This window comes from Musca autumnalis, unplaced genomic scaffold (genome assembly GCF_047663935.1).
Source record: "Musca autumnalis isolate F117 unplaced genomic scaffold, ASM4766393v1 scaffold_1, whole genome shotgun sequence".
NCBI lineage: Eukaryota > Metazoa > Arthropoda > Insecta > Diptera > Muscidae > Musca > Musca autumnalis.
In genome coordinates, this window is record NW_027411644.1 from 158,326,904 (window position 1) to 158,349,354 (window position 22,451).

Here is a 22,451-nt window from a genome sequence, read left to right on the forward strand (position 1 = left end):
GCATGTTCCATATCCGCTTTGTGACCCAAAAAATCTTGTCGTTTTGTTCCATATCCATAAAGCCTGGCGTACGGAACAAAACAACTTTGAACTTTTTAGTTCCATATCCATGTCGTTTGGCGTATGGAACAAAAAGAGACAAAAACAAATTGTTCCGCACCAAAAATGATGGCGTTTGGAACAAAAAATTGTCCATTTTTTGCCAAGTTACGGAAAAGTGTGGCGTATGGAACAAATTTTTATAAAGGACTTGGTTTAAAAACTGAAGAATAATAGTTTCTAAATTCAAATATTTTTGAATATTGTATTGTTATATGAAAACGAAAATTTATCAATCGTTTAAACAAAAAATCCCTTGTTTAAAGACAAAATTTTGATGTACGTCCACAAAAATATACGCAAAAACGTTCATTCGGCTTGAAGCTAACCGACTACAAAAATGGTATTATAAGAAAATCGCGTTTAAATGTTTTATGTTACCTTAGAAATGCAAAATATCAATCCGTTTTGTCCGATCGAAATTTTTACCACAAAAAATAGTGATAAGTGGAGGAGATCCCTTAAAGAAATGTTAAGGAAACCTATAATAATGGTCCTTATTGTATTTATATCAGAAAAATAAATGTTTCATTTAAAGTCTTGATTTTTAAACTCCACAGTAGCACTTCATATGTGGGAGGTGCAACACGATCGATAAAAAGTGTTTTGGTTGAAATGTGACAAATCGTGTTCCATGTGACACAAACTGCCAAAAACATGAAAAAAAGATTCCATGGAACAACTCAGCAACTTTTTGTAATTATAAAAATGTGCCATAACTTCTAGACTACCACAGATATCTGACTAAAATAAATTACTGATCTATTCTATGAGTTTAGTTAAGTAGAACTGAGCTCTTAAAGTATTGGCAATCAGGCAAATGGCGTATGGAACACTTAAGCATGACACCGACGAAATGTCGTTCGTTGATAATGGCATCAGTTGAGAACGGCTGGACCGATTTGGATAATTCTTTTTTTGAAATGTTCGTCATAACCCAACTTAGGTTTTTATGCAAACAAAATTTGACCAGGCCTTTACGTTTTTTTCAATTTTCAATTTTATTGTCAGCGAGTATACAGTGATGTCCCCCGATGAAAATAGACCACATATTTTGTTAAATTTCGGAAGGGGCGAGATACTTCCCCTATACCCTATTTCTTTAAAAATGCTATATTTACAATCATTACGAATGTATCGGTTTGGAAATTAATTTGCGAGACAATTGTGGTTGTGTCTCCGGCCTTACCTACTTTTTCAGGACCCAAAGACTTGACCACGTCCACTTTTTAAAATATGTTACATCTACAAAACTACTGAACCGATTTTCCTGAAATTTTCAGAGAATGTACAGGGATGGTCCCCCGTGAAAATAATATGCATATTTCTCGAATTTGGAAGTGGGCGGGGTGATTCCCTTTGCACTATTTAAACAAGTGAGAAAAGGCTATAGTCGGTACGGGGCCGACTATGTGGTACCCTACACCACTACCTCTGTGCATTATCTTTTCACTCGAAAACATTTGTTTTAGGGAGATACGAAAGTTTTCACCTATCTGGCTTTTATACCAAATGGCTTAAGGCGAACTGAACCAAAATAATTAATATTTAATTTTATATTTGACTACTGTCGACATCACCAACATCAATATGCTTCTATCTCTGTGAGAAAATTTCGTGATGATCCGATCAAAATTCCGACCTGTAGCGTGATTGCACAAAAAGTGGAAAAAAGGGCTTTGCTTTTAGATGGTCCGCAACCAAAGGTGTGATATCCGTCATTATTATTAAAATCGCAAAAATTAAAACTTGGGTTTAATTTGCGACTATTGTGATATCTATTTTGTTTGATCACCTGCGGGAACCTACTTTACATCATTAGAAAGGTGATATATTCTACTTTCATTGTCAGGTTTTACTTTTGGTATACCCCATATAGAGCTGAGATATTCGCTTTGAAAAAAACGTTGTCTTTTTATCCAAATAAGTTTTTTGCCCATTACGACCCCTAAATATTATGCGACCATCACCAAAAGCAATAGGCTTTTTCATCTGTGAGACCCCCATTAACCCTCAAACGACCTGTAGCGTGATTTCCAAAAAAATTGAAAAATGGGATGTATTACCCACTATTGCGATATCTCCGTTATTTGGTCACCTACGCCGACATAGTTTGCATCATTGTAAAGATGGGATCTTCTACTTTCATAGTCAGGCTTTGCTTTTGGAAAGTCCCCAACCAAAGCTGTGATATTCGTCATTATAATTAAAATCGCAAAAATGAAAAGTTGGGTTTTATTTGCGACTGTTGTGATATCTTCGTTGTTTGATCGGCTAAAAGAACCTGCTTAACATTATTAGAAAGGTGATATTTTTTACTTTCATTGTCAGGTTGTGCTTTTGGTATACCCTTATAGAAGCTGAGATCTTCGCTTTGGAAAAAAACTTTGTCTTTTTATCCAAATAAGTTTTTTTGCCCATTCCGGCCCTAAATATTATCCGAACATCACCAAAATCAATAGGCTTCTTCCTCTGTGATACCCCCATTAACCCTCATAACTTCGTGACTACCTATCAAAATTGCGACCTGTAGCGTGATTTCGAAAAAAATGAATAAATGGGATTTTTTACCGACTATTGCGATATCACCGTTATTTGGTCACCTATGCCGACCTAGTTTGCATCATTGTAAAGATGGAATCTTCTACTTTCAATGGGCAGGCTTTGCTTTTGGAAAGTCCCCAACCAAAGCTGTGATATTCGTCATTATAAATAAAATCGCAAAACTGAAAATTTGGGTTTTATTTGCGACTATTGTCATATCTTCGTTGTTTGATCACCTACGAGAACCTACTTTAAATCATTAGAAAGGTGATTTTTTCTACTTTCATTGTCAGGTATACCCTTTATAGAAGCTGAGATATTCGCTTTGGAAAAAAGGTTGTCTTTTTATCCACATAAGTTTTTTGCCCATTCCGAACCCTAAGTATTATCCGACCATCACCAAAATCAATAGCCTTCTTCCCCTTCGGGACCCCCATCAACATCCGAAATTTCGTGACGATCCGATCAAAATTGCGACCTGTAGCGTGATTACAAGGTTTAGATGGACAGACGGACGGACGGACGGACGGACGGACTGACGGACGAACACACATAGCTAGATCGACTCAGCTCGTCGAGACATTCCTTTTGGTATATATAAGTATGGGCCTACGACCATTATTTCGATGCGTTACAAACTTTTTGGCCCAAAAACCAACTTATAATACCCTTCCCACATAGTGATGTAGGGTATAAAAACGCCATAGCTTTATCAATAAAAAGAAAGAAAGTTTTACCGCGCCCACTTTTTTCAATTTTAAATTTAATTTTTTTCTGCAAAAACTACTGAACCGATTTTCCTGAAATTGTCAGGGAATGTACAGGGCTGGCCCCCGAAAACAGGCTACATATTTTATTGAATTCCAGAGGGGCGGGGTACCACCACTATGCGATATTTAAAAAAAACCCTATATTTGCAAAAATTACTCATGTATCGGTTTGACAATTTTATGGATTAATCTACAATGTAGTACGTAGTTTCAATGAATAAATGAAAAGTTTCATTAAATAACCATAATGAGTTTTTTCATAGTTCCAATGAAATTTCCTCAGTTATGCGATGATAATTCTTTATTAATTCAATAAAGTAGTTAGATGTTACAATTGATCAGTACTTCGAAACTTTCACATTAATACTATGAAACAATAATGAAAGTGCTTTTATGAATCTCAATGAGACTTCTTTATTAATACAATGAAGTCTAACGTTGGTTCAAAATCAATGACAAATTTCATTGATACAACGTAATTTTCTTTCAGTGTAGGTACATAATTAGAGCCAAAATACCGGGCACCGCGCTGTTTATTAAATATGTTATGTCTTGAAAACTGATGACCACGCCCACTCTTTTCAATACATTATTTTTCCAAGACTACTGAACTTAAATTCATGTAATTTTCAGAAAATGTTCAGGACATTCCAAAATGCTATATATTTGTAGACGAATTTCGAGGGCCTATTGTTTTATAATCGCTATTTTTTGCAAACTTATGACTGCTTCGGCTTGACAACTGTGGTGGCGCCCCCGATCAAGAAAAACGATATATTTACAAATTTCCTTAAATGGTGAGGTTCAACGGTCCATCAGCCATGAAAAACTAAAACATATAAGTCTCAATAAGCGGGAGAATTCGACTTAACCATTCTGTGCTTACTTTTATAATTAGATCGCCTTAGGATAACGACAGGGGACATGGACGATAATAAATCCTAAGCAGTATCAGTGGGCGAAAAAATCCGACAAAGTCCGTAAAAGAAAATCTGTTGATAAATTTAAAATCCTCCTCGGTTTGACAATGGATCGAGGAAGTTAGATAACACCTATTTTTGAATTGCTAAGCACAAAGTAAATAAAAAGTTGTCATTAAAATTCATTACGACGGGCCAGCAACGCTGACCGGGGACTGCTAGTTTTTAATGAAATGCTCTGTAATTATTCATAGATATGTAATATTATCATAAATATTTTCTATATAGGTCGAAATTATGTTTTGAAATTTTTACAGATATTTTCAATATACTGACATCCATAGGTGACCCTGTACAGAACATTTGTCCTATTAGCCGAGCTAAGAAACGATTTCCACTCCTCCCCATGTTTTGCTTTTCTTTCCCAATTTCAAATATTATGTTCTTTTGATTTCGTCTTTCATATCTTTAATGCATAGAAACCTTCGCCTTCCAGATCTGCGTGTACCGCAATACAGTCTGTATTAATATGGATTTTTAGTGGATTCATCATCGCTCATTCTTATGGCATGGCCTAGTCATCGCAATCGTTGAAACTCGAAAGATTTAACATGCCTATCGTCGCTGTATAGCCGATACAGCTCTTGGTTCATACAACATCTATATTCACCGTCAAAGAATATTGGTCAGTGTCGTCGCTATAAACAAGTAACATGTGGCTATTTGTGTGTATTTTAACATTTCTTTTAGCACCTGTATCTCGAGATGTGTCACACGATAATCTGTTTCCTTGTCTAAAACCACGAAATTGAACGATTTTGGAATAATGTCGTATAAATATCGAAGGAAAAATGTTCTCTGATGCCTTTTTATTGCCATATTTTTCTTTGTAATTTTTTATTGGAAGATTGTAATTTCAAACGTTTATAATAATTTTCATTGTTGGTATCATTTTGTAGTTAAAGTAGAACAATGTAAACTTTGTGTACGAATATTTTGAATCTAGCAGCTTTTACTCTATTATTTAGCTTGAATTATTATATGTTTCATTTATATTTACAATATTTAGAAATTGTATATGCGAATTTTCGACCACAAACTAAAATTAAACAACCCCTTGTTGTTAGTTGTTACACACATACACAAAGTGTTCAGATTTTATTCCGAATTCGTACCGACATCGGAATAAAATCTGAACAGTGAATCAACCTTAGGTGTTGGTTTGATGCGTTTTTCAATTTACCGTATTTCTTGTATGGAAGTAATATCGGCTTTGAACATTGCAAGCAGGTCTGCCAGTACTTAAACATCACCCTCTCTATAACACCCTGTGTAATTTTTTGAGTCATGTTTTATTAACTATATCCTGACACCGCAGTGTGTCGCCGTTTTTTCCTATCTCATCAAATTTTGCGGTGATATAGCGTCCAAAAGTTTGAGGATTTGATGTCAAAAGGGATCATTTTATCAGGATCATACCTTCCAAACCGTTAAGAAATTTTGTTTACTCTCTGAGCAAAAGTTGTAGCTCTTTTGTTAAAGAACAAAACACATAAAATCCATTAAACTTCATCTGCAATATCAAAATCGCAAAAGTCAAATTTCTTTTAATTTTTTTTCGGGTTGTGGTCTACAGATATTAAACCGATAAAAATTTAAGCAAACAACCAACCACAAAACTGTACCTTAGATCTCAATAAACAACTTTCTAGAGCATACGAGTTCTGTAGAAATTGTACTTAAAGGTCAAAATAGCAAAACAAATATGACTTGATCTGGTTCTGGTCCGAAGATACTAAGCCGTTCAATATTCAAGAAAACAATCAAATACAATAATGTTGCAAAGATTCTGAAAGGTCCTCATAGCAAAACACTTTAGAAAATATTCGAGGTAAAAGATACCGCCTATGGGGCGTCAAACAATGTAGCTAAGACCCTCAAAATACCGAAAATCGGGAGGTACCGTTATATGGGAGCTATATAAAAAGATAGACCTATGTTGACGATTTTTAGTGAAGAAGTTTCGTGGCCACTGAGAACCTCAGACGTCAAATTACAGCTAGTTTGGTTAAAAATTGTTACAGATAGTTCGGTTAAACATACAAAAAATCGGGAGGTACCGTTATATGGGGGCTATACCAAAACATAGACCTATGTTGACGATTTTTGGCGAAGAAGTTTTGTGGCCAATGTGAACCCTAAATATTAAATTACAGCTTGTTTGCGGCTATACCAAAACATGGACCTATGTTGACGGTTTGCGGTGGAGATGTTTTGTGACCACCGGGAACCCTAAATGCCAAATTACTGATAGTTCCGTTAAAATTTTAACTAAAATCTTCAAAATACCGAAAATCGGAGGAACCGTTATATGGGGGTTATATCATAACATGGAAATATATTGTCGATTTTTAGTGAAGTTTCGTGACCACTGAGAACATCAAATGTCGAACTACAGCTAGTACGGTTAAAAATTGTAGCTAAAATCCCCAAAATATAGCAAATCGGGAGGTACCGTTATATGGGGGCTGTATCAAAATATAGACCTAAGTTGACGATTTTTGGCGAAGAAGTTTCGTGACCACTGTGAACCTTAAATATTAAATTACAGGTAGTTCGGTTAAAAATTGAAGCTAAAATCCTCAAAATACCGAAAATCGGGAGGTACCGTTATATGATTAAATTTATGCGTTCAAAATTTTTGTTCTTTTTGAGAAGTGCTATAGCTTTGCCTCTGAGACTAATTCAAATTTCCTAACGGTTTGGAAGATATAGTACTGAAAAATTACCTCTTTTGGCATCAGAGCCTCAAACCTTTAGAGGCCTATAACATCGAATGTTAATGAGATAGGAAAAAAACGGCGAGACACGTGTTTTCTCTTTTTTGGTCTTCTATGACGCTGCGGTGTCAGAATATGGTTAATAATATTCGTGTTGTATAGTGTAAATAAACTAACATTATAAACTATTTCCCACGAAAATCCCCGGGCAGACTTCTTTCCTATCAAGGAGTGCAAACCGATTAAAACGTAAGTTCAATTGGACCTTTTTTTACCGTGTAGTCCGGTGGTACCGAGCGGTACCACATGAAGTGAAGTTTTATATGACAGAGAGTTTTATTTATTGTTTACAAACATATTAGCTAACATCCATTTATGACCGGTATGTAACTTGTTCGACCTTTTCTTCTACTGTTTCATAAAATTTATTTTCATTTGATACATGTTTCCACCATTCCTTGAAATTGTATTCATCTCTCCAAGCCACGTTAGAAACAAACCCAGCACGTTAGTAACACCATGGAGTTAAAAGAGATTCTAGTTCAAGTATCGAACCCAATTGTGAGTCGAAGTCGAGTACTCAAACGAACCCATGTTTTTGTATGTGAGTAAGAACATAACTACAGTAGGACTTGTTTAACGCACAGCTGTGGTCCTCTTGGGACATTTCAGTTCGCTGTTTCTATTCACCAGGATTTTGTGCCAAAATGTTTTAGCTCCGTTAGGACATGTTTCACAAACGGAAAACGTAGTTTGTCCTGGAATAAAATTTCGATGTGGTATGACTACCTTTGTGTTGTTGTTGCAGAAAACGTGTTTTCCGGCAACAGAATGCAACATATTGCCAAACCAAACGTTTTACTGTTCATCATTCTTCGTTACTATAAAAACTCTTTCCTTATTAATGTTCAACAGAATTGCTGTAAATTGAAAGAATTTATTTAAAGTGTGTGCTTTGCAGGGAATGTTGTAGTGCAAAACGAGTAAACCTTTTTGATTCAATTATTTTTATTATTTGGTATGTTCCAGAACCTGCAAGAAACCACTATTTTTTCCTTTATGTTTTCGGAAAAAATAGTAAAAATCTTGCAGTTCTGAAACCAATTATTTTTAAAGTAACAATACATTTTTCGGCTAATTTGAAGAAAAAAATTTTGGAAAGGCTTCATAAAAGTCGGGTGTTTCATGTGGTGGCACTATACACAAGAGATATTTCCGACTTTACCGGAAATATTTACTTTTATTATTTTTATCCTTAAGCTTATTAATAGAAAAATCTGTCATTAATATTAAAAAATATGGCTTGAGTACATTGCTGTTTTAAAACTTTAGCTTAACCCAACAACATCCCCCCCTTGCTTCCTTTCTTACGAATTTCTATCATAAATTAGAGTTTTCAATCATGCGTGCCAATGTAAATAAATTATCCAACAGAATCAATTGGCGAATTTGAATTATAATGTACTTAAGTCGAATAGTTTATTGTATGATTATTACCATTATGTCACATACATATGGATGACTGTTGTTGGCCGGGCCGAACAACAAATATTTCTTCCATTTGGCATTTGGAAATCCTTTTATTTTATTGGAAAATATTGCAAATTTTCAACAAAGGTAACCACTGAACTGTGAATGAAAAATGGATTGGAATACGATTGACAAAATAAAATAACATTTCATTATTATACATCTTGTATATTGTTGAACTTATTGCTTGCATGAGTGTATATATGTATGTATGTATGTATATACACGTGTTTGTCCACAAAAGAAAACACATGTACTATGTTCTTACGAGAAGATGTCATGTACATATTTGTATGTAGTTTTTTAAGGAATAATGTGTAGCCTGGATTCCTTGTGGTCGATACGATTTTTTTATTTGTATTGCAAGAACTTATTTATTTCTTGTTTTTGTAAATACATACGAAATATACTTCTAGATTCAAAATACCATAACGGAAATCGTAATTGTACCACTACGAAACACAGTACAGCTTCCAGGATATATTACAACTATTTTGTATTTTAAAATTTACTGGTATTAATCGGCTTTGGTGACAGAGACATAACTTCAGCCTGTGTGAATTCAGACTTTCATTTGGACGGTAGTCGGTAACACAACCAAAATCCTTCTCCCCAAAAAATTATATATTTAGGGTTCTTTCAGAATTATGTGGTCTTTTTTCCCCGTATATACTGGCCGACAAAAATATAGAAACTTCAGAAACATTCATATTAACGATTGTGGACGTTCCAAATAAATGCGCGCATTTTGGTGACACACACCCGTACACGCAGAAAAATTTATGTTAGAAATATGTTTGGATCCAAACAAATATATGTTTGGGACCGGTTGGAAACAAATATATGTTTGGATCCAAACATAATATGTTTGGGTAAAACATATTTTTATGTTAGAACATTTTTTTCATGGGTGGAGAGAGGATGCTTGTCAACGAGAGTAATAACAGTGCTCTCGCGGCTGTTGAATGCTGTTTTATAATAAAGAGTTGTGTGTATTGTATAATAGAAGACGTAGAAGCGAAGAAGGGGGATTTGGTGGCATGTTTGCGTCAAACACGTGTGTTTCTTGTTTTGTTGTTGTTAACCAACTTAGCGGGCGAAGAAGAAAAAAATAAATGATATGAATTATATTTTTTTCTTTTTTCAGTGTTTTAGTTGCCTTTGTAGAGTCAAGACGGTAAAGTGAGTGAATAAATCAGTGTTTTGTGTTTTCTTAAAGAACTTGTGTTTTTTAGTAAATTAAATGCCCAATACATTTTATAATTGAATCGGAAAGTTGAATGGAATTATTTTATTGGACAAGGAAGAAATCGCATTTAATATTGGTAATTACATACATACATACTTATGTATATTTGAAATATGGCATATCCATATTTATTTATTACATTACATAATCACTTGATTCTAGATGCCGATTCCCCGCTGATGATTTCAACTATGAGGACAATTTGTTTTATTTCACAACTAAGGAGAACCGTTCAACTACGTTTCTATATATTTTTCCTTTTTAAAAGTGTGACTATTTACAAATTATTTCAATCAGTTTTTCTTTTATTAAAGTGTGTTATGTGTTTCTTTGGAATTTTGTATGTACCTATGTGTTTGTTGTTCTTTTGCCTTTCAATAAAAAACCACAACATTTATGTGTATACTATAGAGATAGCCAGTGAGTTCTTACTGAGAGTAAGTGAGAACACATTTTAAAGTGTTTTACATTGAATTTTACGCTCCCTTGCTCTCAGTAGACGCCCACTGGTGCATGTGTTTGTTTTTTTTGTGCCTTTTGGGGTTTGTGTTTGTTTGCACCCAAACATAAAATTGTTTCCACCCAAACATATCTTTGTTTCCACCCAAACATATCTTTGTTTGCACCCAAACATATATATCTTTGCACACAAACCTAAATATCTTTGCACCCAAACATATATATGTTTGCACCCAAACATATATTATGTTTGGGACTGTTGCAAACATATATATGTTTGCTGCAAAATATGTTTGGGACATATGTTAGAGAGACCGTTTTTTTTCGTGTAGAAATAAGTCGGCAGGGTCTCTTTTGGCAGATGATCTAATTTTGGGAGTCATTCCGTTTAACAGTTACCGCGTCAGCCAGTCCTTTTACTTGATATCCGCAGAATTTTTTAGAGTTCTAGAGTTCTTTGTCAGAGACCCTACACGCAAAAAAAAACGGCCACTCTAACATGTGTCCCAAACATATTTTGCAGCAAACATATATATGTTTGCAACAGTCCCGAACATAATATATGTTTGGGTCTGCAAACAAATATATGTTTGTGTGGAAACAAATATATGTTTGGGTGCAACGATATTTATGTTTGGGTGCAAATATATATATGTTTGGGTGCAAACATTTTATATGTTTGGGTGCAAAAAATACAAACCCAAAAGGCACAAAAAAAAACAAACACATGCACCAGTGGGCGCTTACTGAGAGCAAGAGAGCGTAAAATTCAATGTAAAACACTTTGAAATATGTGCTCACTTGCTCTCAGTAAGAATTCACTGGCTATTTCTATAGTATACACACAAATGTTGAGGTTGTTTATTGAAAGGCAAAATAACAACAAACACATAGGTACATACAAAATTCCAAAGAAATACATAACACAGTTTAATAAAAGAAAAACTGATTGAAATAATTTGTAAATAGTCACAATTTTAAAAAGGAAAAAGATATATCGTCACCATAAATGCCCGAAGACGTAACCGACATTAAAATCGAAATTCGTTTTTTGACGTAATCTGATTCACGAAATGGCATTTCGGAAAATGGGATAATATTGCAGATTTTGTTGTAATGGAGGATCTCAAAAGTAAGTACTTCAGTGGTTTTGGTTTCACTACTTATTCCCCTTCGTATATGATCGATAATATCCCATATACTCGCCTTCATAAGATTAATGTTCCGTAAAACAGTTTTTAATTTCATAACGTTTTTTGCTTCTCCTGTAAAGTTTTGGTTTTGTGGGTTACGTCTTCGGGCATTTATGGTGACGATATGTAGAAACGTAGTTGAACGCTTCTCCTTAGTTGTGAAATAAAACAAATTGTCCTCATAGGTGAAATCATCAGCGGGAATCGGCATCTAGAATCAAATGATTATGTAATGTAATAAATAAATATGGATATGCCATATTTCAAATATACATAAGTATGTATGTAATTGCCAATATTAAATGCGATTTCTTCCATGTCCAATAAAATAATTCCATTCAACTTTCCGATTCAATTATAAAATGTATTGGGCATTTAATTTACTAAAAAGCACAATTTCTTTAAGAAAACACAAAACACTGATTTATTCACTCACTTTACTGTCTTGGCTCTACAAAGGCACCTAAAACACTGAAGAAAGAAAAAAATATAATTCATATCATTTCTTCTTCGCCCGCTAAGTTGGTTAACAACAACAAAACAAGAAATACACGAGTTTGACGCATACATGCCACCAAAGTCCTCTTCTTCGCCTCTACGTCTTCTATTATACAATACACACAAATCTTCATTATAAAACCGCATTCCACAGCCGCGAGAGCACTGTTATTACTCTCGTTGACAAACATCCTCTCTCCAACCATGAAAAAAATGTTCTAACATAAAAAATATGTTTTACCCAAACATATCAAATTGAGATATGTTACAAAATTTTGCATACATATATTTGTTTGGACCCAAACATATTATGTTTGGATCCAAACATATATTTGTTTGCAACCGGTCCCAAACATATATTTGTTTGGATCCAAACATATTTCTAACATAAATTTTTCTGCGTGTATAAACTATATATGTATATTATTTATCAGCATATATTACACTGCTCAACACGACTTTTGTTTCAACCGAAGTTGCGGTTGTTTCTAGATGAAATCGGCGAGATATTTTCAAATCCGGTCCCGGTTTTTGTCCATCAGCTCTTGTTTTTGAGATATAGCTAAAAATCGGTTTTTACGAGTTTAACCCAGACTTTCGTTATTTTCGGATACAAACAAATATTTTTTGTGGGTTTTTCGACATTAATCTATTAAGGAGATGTTGTACGCTCGATACAAATCATTTTTGAAATAGTTATGGTGAGTATATATCAAACAATATAGAAAATATACGACGGACCTTGTAGAAATTGCATATTTTGAGTACTTTAAGCTGTAATTACGCCATCGGGGGAAGTCATAGGATCTTCATATGGCAATGCGGATATGCTTAGGGTGTCTACTATATAGTCCAGTATTCAAATATATAATATAAAGTTCATAGCGCCCATGATTCGGCCATAACCTAAAAATCGCCATGAAGACTTCTAAAGGGAAATCATTTACCAGTGATATCATTACCACATAAGCCATTTACTTTTCAATGGCAGTCTTCATGATGGTTTTTAGGTTATGGCGGAATCATGGGCGCTATGAACTTTATATTATACATTTGAATACTGGATTATATAGTAGACACCCTAAGCATATCCGGAGTACCATATGAAGATCCTATGACTTCCCCTGATGACGTAATTACAGCTTAAAGTACTCAAAATATAACATTTTTACAAGGTCCGTCGTATATTTTCTATATTTTTTGATATATACTCACCATAATTGTTTCAAAAATGGTTTGTATCGAGCGTACAACATCTCCTTAATAGATTAATGTCGAAAAAATCCACAAAAAATATTTGTTTGTATCCGAAAATAACGAAAGTCTGGGTAAAACTCGTAAAAACCGATTTTGAGCTATATCTCAAAAACAAGAGCTGATGGAGAAAAACCGGGACCGGATTTGAAAATAACTCGCCGATTTCATCTAGAAACAACTGCAACTTCGTCTGAAACATTCAACTTTTTCAATTTTGTTGAGCAGTGTTATTGATCAGCGTTCGTCCGTCTGTTTGCTGAAATCGTTATACAGGTCGCAATTTTTAAAATAGTGCTTCATATTTTGTGCATATGTTTCTATTACTCCTGGGTTATTTGCACACAGAAAAAAAGGCCTCTCTAACATATGTCCCAAACATATTTTGCAGCAAACATATATTTGTTCGGAAGCAGTCCCAAACATAACATATGTTTGGGTCCTGCAAACAAATATATGTTTGGGTGCAAACAAATTATATGTTTGGGTGCAAACAAGTTATATGTTTGGGTGCAAACAAATTATATGTTTGGATGCAAACAAATTATATGTTTGGGTGCAAACAAATTATATATTTGGGTGCAAACAAATACAAACCCAAAAGCTACAAAACAAACACATGCAACAGTGGGTGCTTTCTGAGAGCAAGGGAGCGTAAATGTCAATGTGAAACACATTGAAATGTATGCTTACTTGCTCTCAGCAAGCGCTCACTGGATATCTCTAACATATACACACATTTATAAATGGTGGTGTTTTATTGAAAGGCATAGAAAAAAAGCAAAAACACAGCAGACACATAGGTACAAAAAAATTCCAAAGAGAGACAAAACAGACTTTAATAAAAGAAGAAACTAAATGAAATAACTTAAAAAATCGCATTTTAAAAAGAAAAAATTATATAGTTGTGAAATAAAATACATTTTCTTCAAAGTTCAAATCATCAGCGGGAAATCAGCATCTGGAATCAAATGATTATATTATGTAATAAATAGGTACATCAATATTTCAAATATAAATATGTATGTATATGAAAAATGTATTGATATAATTACCAATATTAAATAAGATTTCTTCTTGTCCAATAAAATATTTATATTCACCTTTTTGATTCAATTATAAAATGTATTGGACATTTAATTTACTAAAAAGCACAATTTCTTTAAGAAGAGACAAAACACTGATTTATTCACTCACTTTACCGTATTTAATCAACGATTGTCTCTAGAACACTGAAGAAGAAAGATTAATATCATTTTTTTCCTTTCCTCTTCGCTTGCTACGTTGGTTAACAACAACAAAGCACGAAACACACGAAACTTCGGCGTCTCCTATTACATTACACTATACACACAGCTCTTCATTATAAACCGGCATTCCGCAGCGGCGAGAGCCCTGTTGTTATTCTCTTTGACAAACATCCTCTCTCCACGGATGAAAAATATGTTCTAACATAAAAAATATGTTGGTACCCAAACATATAAAATTGAGATATATTACAAAATGTTGCTAACATATATTTGTTTGGATCCAAATATATTTCTAACATATATTTTTCTGCGGCTCCACATTTTTATGTAGCCCCCATAGATCGGTACCTCTCGATTTTCGGTATTTTGAAGGTTTTAGCCACATTTAGTTTTGGCTGGGGGTATCAAATTTTCCACGTGAAACTTGTCGGTATAGGCCACGTTATCATATAGCCCCCATAGAACGTTACCTCTCGATTTTCGGTATTTTAAAGTTTTAGCCCCAATATCCCACCGAAATGGCTGAAATTTGGTATTTATTTGGGGACATAAGAGTTTCTTCTTGAAATTTGTCGTTGTAGGCCCACGCCTTCATATAGCTCACGTAGAACGGTACAATCCTATTTTCGATATTTTGAAGTTTGTGACCTCAATATCCCACCGAAATGGCTTAAGTTTGGTATTTAGTCTTCGTTTTGGTTATCAAACTTTCCACATGAAACTTGTCGGTATATGTCCATGTCTTTATATAGCCCTCATAAAATGGTACCTCCCGAAATTTGGTATTTAGTGTTCATTTGGGGTATACAACTTTCCACCAGAAATTTATCGGCAAAGGTGCATGTTTTCATAGAGCTCCCATAGAACGGTACCTCCCGATTTTCGGTATTTTCAAAGCTTTAGCCCTAATATCCCACCGAAATTGCTGACATTTGATATTTGGTCTTCGTTGGGGGAATAAAATTTTCCACCTGAAATTTGTCGGCATAGGTCCACGTCTTTATATAGCCCCCATTGAACGGTATATCCCGATTTTCGGTATTTTGAAGGTTGTGGCCTTAATATGCCACCGAAATGGCTGAAATTTGGTTTTTAGTCCTCGTTGGTATAAAACTACCACCCCCGAAATTTTCTGTAGAGGTTCAGATCTTCATATAGCTTTCATAGAACAGTGCATCCCGATTTTAGGTTTTTTGCAAGGTTTTAGCCTCAATATCCCATCAAAATGGCTGAGATTTGGTATTTAGTCCTCGTTGGGGGTATACAACTTTCCACTTGAAATTTGTTTGTATATGTCCACGTCTTCATATTGTAACGCCCAAAAGTCCCTACACTTGTTTTTGGGGTTCATTACAACTATTATTTGTTTATTCAATATTGTACTTATGTATCCATGAATATTAATGTGTTTATTTTATGCTTTGTAATTAATTTTCATATATTTACCTTTAATGGATGAAGTAAACTTTATTTTCTTTATATTTGAAATAATAAATTATTTAAATTATCATTTAAATATTAACGGTCAAACAGGCCACCTAGTGAGGATATTAAACATCAACACATATATGCACCCCTGGCGGCTAAGAATGAGACTAAAGCGACAATTAATAGTACCACTGACAGAACAACGTACTGTAAACATTGCCTGTGGGAAAGCAGTGAGTGGATGGAGTGAGCGGCCGTTCTGCTATAAAAGGAGCTGTTGTTCACACATTCTGGGGAGTCGTCTGTTGATGGCTGATGAGTGAGGTTGATTGGGAAGAAGAAAAGAAAAGAAAGGCCTTAGTAAGCTGAACAATAAGCCGTAACTCGTTGTGGTGACTGGACCGTGCGCAGGGCCAAGTGGGGGCTGTAGCAATACACCCTATTCTTCGGGCTGCGCTGACGCCGACTGAACGCAGGGCCAAGTGGGGGCTGTAGCAATACACCCTATTCTTCGGGCTGCGTTGACGCCTGTCTGACCGCAGGGCCAAGTGGGGGCTGTAGTAATACACCCTATTCTTCGGGCTGCGCTAACGCCGACTGAACGCAGGGCCAAGTGGGGGCTGTAGCAATACACCCTATTCTTCGGGCTGCGCTGACGCCGACTGACCGCAGGGCCAAGTGGGGGCTGTAGCAATACACCCTATTCTTCGGGCTGCGCCGACGCCGACTGACCGCAGGGCCAAGTGGGGGCTGTAGCAATACACCCTATTCTTCGGGCTGCGCCGACGCCGACTGACCGCAGGGCCAAGTGGGGGCTGTAGCAATACACCCTATTCTTCGGGCTGCGTTGACGCCGACTGACCGCAGGGCCAAGTGGGGGCTGTAGCAATACACCCTATTCTTCGGGCTGCGCCGACGCCGACTGACCGCAGGGCCAAGTGGGGGCTGTAGCAATACACCCTATTCTTAGGGCTGCGCCGACGCCGACTTATCGTACATTGACCGTGTCAGCATAGCGTCACCACGTGTCATCGTTGTGAGCTTTGTGTCGAAGCTGCCGTCATCATAGCGTATCATCAGCGGGCAGTTGTTGTGCCAAATCTGCCACCATCATAGCGCTTCACCATCGGGCAGTTGGTCAAAGCTGCCGCCATCATCTTTATCGTGCCGCTACTGTCCACGTGGCCAATATCACCATTCGTCGTCATCCGCATCGGGCCGCCGCTGTACCAAAGCCGCCGCCAGTAACAATCTACGCCATCCACATCAGGTCGCCGCTGTGGCCAAGCCGCTGCCAATACAACTCGCCGTCATCCAACCTAACTCATCGTGCCGCTGTTGCTGCATCTCGTTAATAACTTCAACAACAGATCCGCTGCTGAATTTACAATGCTCCCGTATTAACGATAAGCTGTTTTTGTGTTATTGTTGCCGTGCAGTCAAAGTGTTCAGTGTAGTGATAGTGTTTTAAGTAAATAAAGACATTTATAACGATTTATTAAACAAAATATATCAGTGTGAGTTTCTCTCCCTTACGTCCAATATCTGAAATAAATTCTTGTGACGACCCTGGCCCCGCTGAACCTATCCCAGCTTCAAAGTGAGATAACACGTCGTCACAATGGCGCCCGAGCAGGGACATTAAAAGGGAGAGATATTAAAAGAAAAAAATATACATTAACAATAAAACAATTAATTTATAAAAGACGTGAAAAAAAAAGAAACTCGGTGAAGTGAAAAAAATAATAGAAACCATGCAAAAAGATAATACATCGTTGAAAGTATCCTGGGCTTACATGCTGAAACAAGAAGATTTGGTTGAATATCTAACCGAATTCAAACTTGATACAAACGGGAAAGTGGATGAACTTCGGAAAAGGTTGGCGAAATTTTTGCACGAAGATCACGACGAAAGCGTCTACTCAAGGCTCCTGGCATTACAAAGCAAACACGAGTGTGTCACTCCTACCTCGTCACGAAATAAGTTGCCATTTATAATAGTAACCCCGACACCTGCGCTAATGGAGAACCTCCTACCACACTCTTCATCCAAGATGGATCCTACTAAAGCGACACAAGTCCCTAATGGAGTGCTAAACGAAAAAAACACGAAAAAGTTATCACCTGTACAAACTGAGGGTGCCCGCCGTAAGATTACGCTACCTGAAGCAGCCAACAACTCCCCCCGCCAATTGCATATAATCCTCGATCAAATTCATAAATGGAATGTTACATTCGACAACGGAAATGACCCCATTGGATTTGTGGAACGGGTTGAAGAATTGGCAACCACATATTGTGTGCAATTAAATCTCTTAACCAAAGTAATTCCTGAATTGTTGCGAGGTAAATCTTTAATCTGGTTAAGGAATAATAATGGACACTGGTCTACGTGGAGTGAATTCAAACGAGATTTCCTGAATTTCTTCCTACCACCAAGATACTTCGAGAAACTGGAGGATGAAATTCGGAAGAGATCACAACGACATAGAGAGCCGTTTAAGGAATATGTACTGGCTATTCAGAACCTGATGCAACACATCGACATGACCGAGGAACAAAAATTAGAGCGTATTTTTCGGAATTCGCAGCCAGAATATCAATGGTATATTCGCCGTAAAGATTTTACTACGCTACCAGAATTGATTGCGCTAGCAGATGAACTGGAGAGCATTCCGAATCCTGGTCGTCCTGAGCCCCAGAGATATATGCCGCATCATAGTCGACAAACAGACAGTCACCGGAATAATCTCTACAGAACGGAACAAGACAATCAGTCGAAAAGAAGGAATTCATCGGGTTCAGTACAGCAACAGGATGAACCCCCCACCAGAAAGAGTGATCGCCAAGCCACATCATTTGTATGTGAAGAACACCGGCTTACTGCTACCGTTTTAATAGAAGGACGATTAGTTAAAGCAACTGTCGACACAGGGGCCACCAGCTGTTTTATCAAGAGGGAATTTGCTGAAAGTTTAAAGAAGAATGTAGCCTACACACGACAACAATCCAGTGTCATCCTTGCAGACGGCACGGCGGTAAACATCACCAAATCAACCTTACTTTACGTCACTTTCGGAAACCAAAGTTCAAATTGCCCTTTCTTTATCATGCCGCAGTTTAAGGAAAACATAATTTTAGGATTGGAATTCTTGAAGTTATTTCCGACCACTATTCATTGTGCAGGATTAAGTGTCACCCTAGGAAAGCTCACTACTTCGAACGAGCGCTGTACAATGGTCATTGAAAGTGATGATACGTCGAATGAGGTAAGAAAGTCAGTGACAGTGGTAGAAAATGTCCTAGAAGAACTAAATGTGCTTAATGATCGCCTAACGTTATCCCAAAGAGATATCATCAAAGACTTTTTATCGCAAGAATTGCCATTGTTCAACAAATTGAGGGGTCTCTCAACGATAGCAGAACACAAAATTTGTATGACAGACGATCGGCCCATTAAGTTGCGGTATGCGCCAAGAAATCCTGCTATGCAAGCCGTCATTGATGCTGAAGTAAATAAACTCATCGAACGTGGTTGTATTGAGCCTTCGAAAAGTCCATATAGTTTCCCTATAACCCTAGTTAGGAAGAAAAATGGAGACTGGAGGACATGCATGGATTTTCGCCAACTAAATAAAAGATCCGTTCCAGATGCATATCCTTTGCCGCGCGTAGACTCAATATTAAATCGACTCCGGAATGCCAAATATGTGAGTAGTTTGGATCTCAAAGATGGCTACTGGCAAATTCCCATGGAAAAAGAAAGTCGAAAGTATACCGCATTTGCAGTAGCTGGAAGAGGGTTGTATCAATGGAAGGTGATGCCGTTCGGGTTGCATTCTGCGCCAGCAACCTTCCAAAGAGCACTAGATAGTGTAATTGGACCAGAAATGGATCCCCACGCCTTCGCATACCTCGACGATATAATCGTAATTGGCAGAACTTTTGAGGAGCACCTGGATAACCTGCGGAAGGTCTTTATGAGACTACGAGCGGCTAACCTCAAAATTAATGTGGAGAAATGTGAGTTTTTCAGAACGGAAACCAAGTATTTAGGCCATGTCGTCAGCAGCGATGGCATAAAAACAGATCCCGCCAAGGTTGCGGCCATTGCTGATATGAAGCCGCCAACATCCGTGAAGGAAGTACGACGATTTCTCGGGGTAGCATCTTGGTATCGGAGATTCGTGCCTCAATTTGCGACCATATCCCAGCCACTAACGAGTATGCTGAAGAAAGGAAGGCACTGGAAATGGGGACCAGAACAGGAGAAAGCCTTTGAAACACTGAAAACCAAATTAACGGAGGCTCCGGTGCTCGCATGCCCAGATTTTACCAAAACCTTCTCTCTACAAACAGATGCCAGCGATTATGGACTTGGGGCAGTGTTGACGCAAGAATTGGAGGGTGAAGAAAGAGTAATAGCCTATGCCAGCCGACACCTCAACAAGGCCTAACGAAATTACTCGGCCACAGAAAAGGAGTGTTTGGCTATTATTTGGGGCATTAGGCAGATGAGGCCATACCTAGAGGGCTATAACTTCATCGTTATTACGGACCATTTAGCTTTAAAGTGGCTAAATTCTATTGAAAGTCCCACCGGCCGACTTGCTCGTTGGGCCCTTGAGCTTCAACAGTTCAATTTTACAGTTAAATATCGTCGAGGAAAGCAGAATGTTGTCGCTGATGCTCTCTCTAGGCAGCCGGTAGAGATGCTGGGCTTGGCTTCGATAAAAACCGACAATAGTAGCTGTTCTTGGATCGAGAAGTTGAAAAAAACCATTCAGAAAAACCCCACAAAGCACGCCGATTACACCATCATTGAAGGAAACGTGTATCGTCATCTACCGAAACAAATCAACGATGAAGACTGTACGCCGTGGAAATTGTGCGTGCCTACCGCTTCAAGAACACAGGTGCTTAAAGAAAACCACGATAGCGTGACAGGAGGGCACATGGGTATTAGGAAGACCAGCAACAAAGTGGCAAACCGGTATTACTGGCCAGGGATGTTTCAAGACATTCGGCGTTATGTCCAGCGTTGTGAATCTTGCCAGAAATACAAGGTCAGTCAACAGAAGCCAGCCGGGGAAATGCTTACGAGAATACCGGAGGAACCATGGGCCACTATTTGTGCCGATTTCGTAGGGCCACTTCCACGATCGAAGCATGGAAACACGATGCTTCTCGTAATTGTGGACCGGTTCTCAAAATGGACCGAATTGATCCCACTGCGAAAAGCTACATCGGAAGGACTGATAAAAGGATGCAGGGAAAGAATAATTTCCAGATATGGAGTCCCAAAAGTAATAATAACCGATAACGGTACACAATTCACGAGCAAGCAATTTGGGAAATTCCTCGCAGAAATGGGCATTAGACACCAGCTGACGGCTCCTTATACGCCACAGGAAAATCCCACGGAGAGAGCAAATAGGACAGTAAAAACGATGATAGCCCAGGTGTCACAGCAACATCACAACAAATGGGACGATAAGCTGCCAGAAATTATGTTGGCTATAAATACCAGCGCATCGGAGTCTACAGGATACTCACCGGCATACCTGACGCAGGGCCGAGAACCAAGGCTACCCCAGGCTCTGTATGATCAGGTTACGACGGGGACCGGCGCAAGAGAGGTGCTACCCGATGATCGTGCCCAAGAGTTGAAAGAGATCTTTACTATTGTTCGAAGGAATCTGGCTAAAGCTTCCCAAAACCAACGACGACAGTACAACTTAAGACGGCGGGTCTGGAAGCCTCAAATTGGTGAGAAAGTACTGGTTCGTCTCCACCCACAATCGAAAGCCATCGACAGTTTCGCTGCAAAATTAGCCCCAAAATACGGAGGTCCTTTTATAGTCCAGACATATAAATCCCCCGTCATCGCAGTCGTTAGAGGAAAGGACAATGATACGCGAGTGGCCCACTTGAGCGATATGAAACCTTATTTTGAAGCAGAACAAAGTAGAAATAGTCCGTAGATTCATAGATTCGTAGTAAATCGTAGTTCGGTTGCATGGTAGTCGAGTCACTTTAATTTCCTAACAACTGTTTCTCATTCTTTTATTTATAGACCACAAATTGAAATCATTAAAATTAAAATCGATAGTTAAGTACCAACCGAATAATCAGAAATTAAATAACATACGCTACTCTGCACGGCAACCATGGAGCCAGATAGTCCAAATACACAAAAATTCAAAAACGCTAAACAGAAGTTTCGAGCGAACTGGGAAAAAGCGGAAGCGCAAAAACGTCGAACGATCTGGCTAGAGGAGGGCCCGAGTACAAGCCAAGCATCCAGAGGGAGAACAAGTCGTAAGCCAAATCAAAGAGCGCCTAGTAGCCAACAAACTCCAATGTCATCCGCACAACAAATTTTTTATCGAATGCAACATACTACGCCAAATGAAACATTCAATGAACAGGTGGAGACAGACCAGAAAACGAGTGACAGTGTTGAGCAAGAAAACC

The 22,451-nt window shown here is 37.6% G+C and overlaps 1 protein-coding gene across 1 annotated transcript; it reads left to right on the forward strand.

Moving 5' to 3' along the window:
• The first annotated feature begins 21,343 nt into the window (after window positions 1–21,343).
• Window positions 21,344–21,958, forward strand: LOC141389140 (uncharacterized). The gene has a single exon (XM_073960209.1). The coding sequence runs from the start codon at window positions 21,344–21,346 to the stop codon at window positions 21,956–21,958; it is 615 nt and encodes a 204-aa protein (XP_073816310.1).
• Window positions 21,959–22,451: the final 493 nt, after the last annotated feature.

Bases quoted from the DNA above. Each gene is read 5' to 3' on its own strand.
- LOC141389140 (XM_073960209.1), top strand. From the start codon at position 21,344: ATGGGCATTAGACACCAGCTGACGGCTCCTTATACGCCACAGGAAAAT.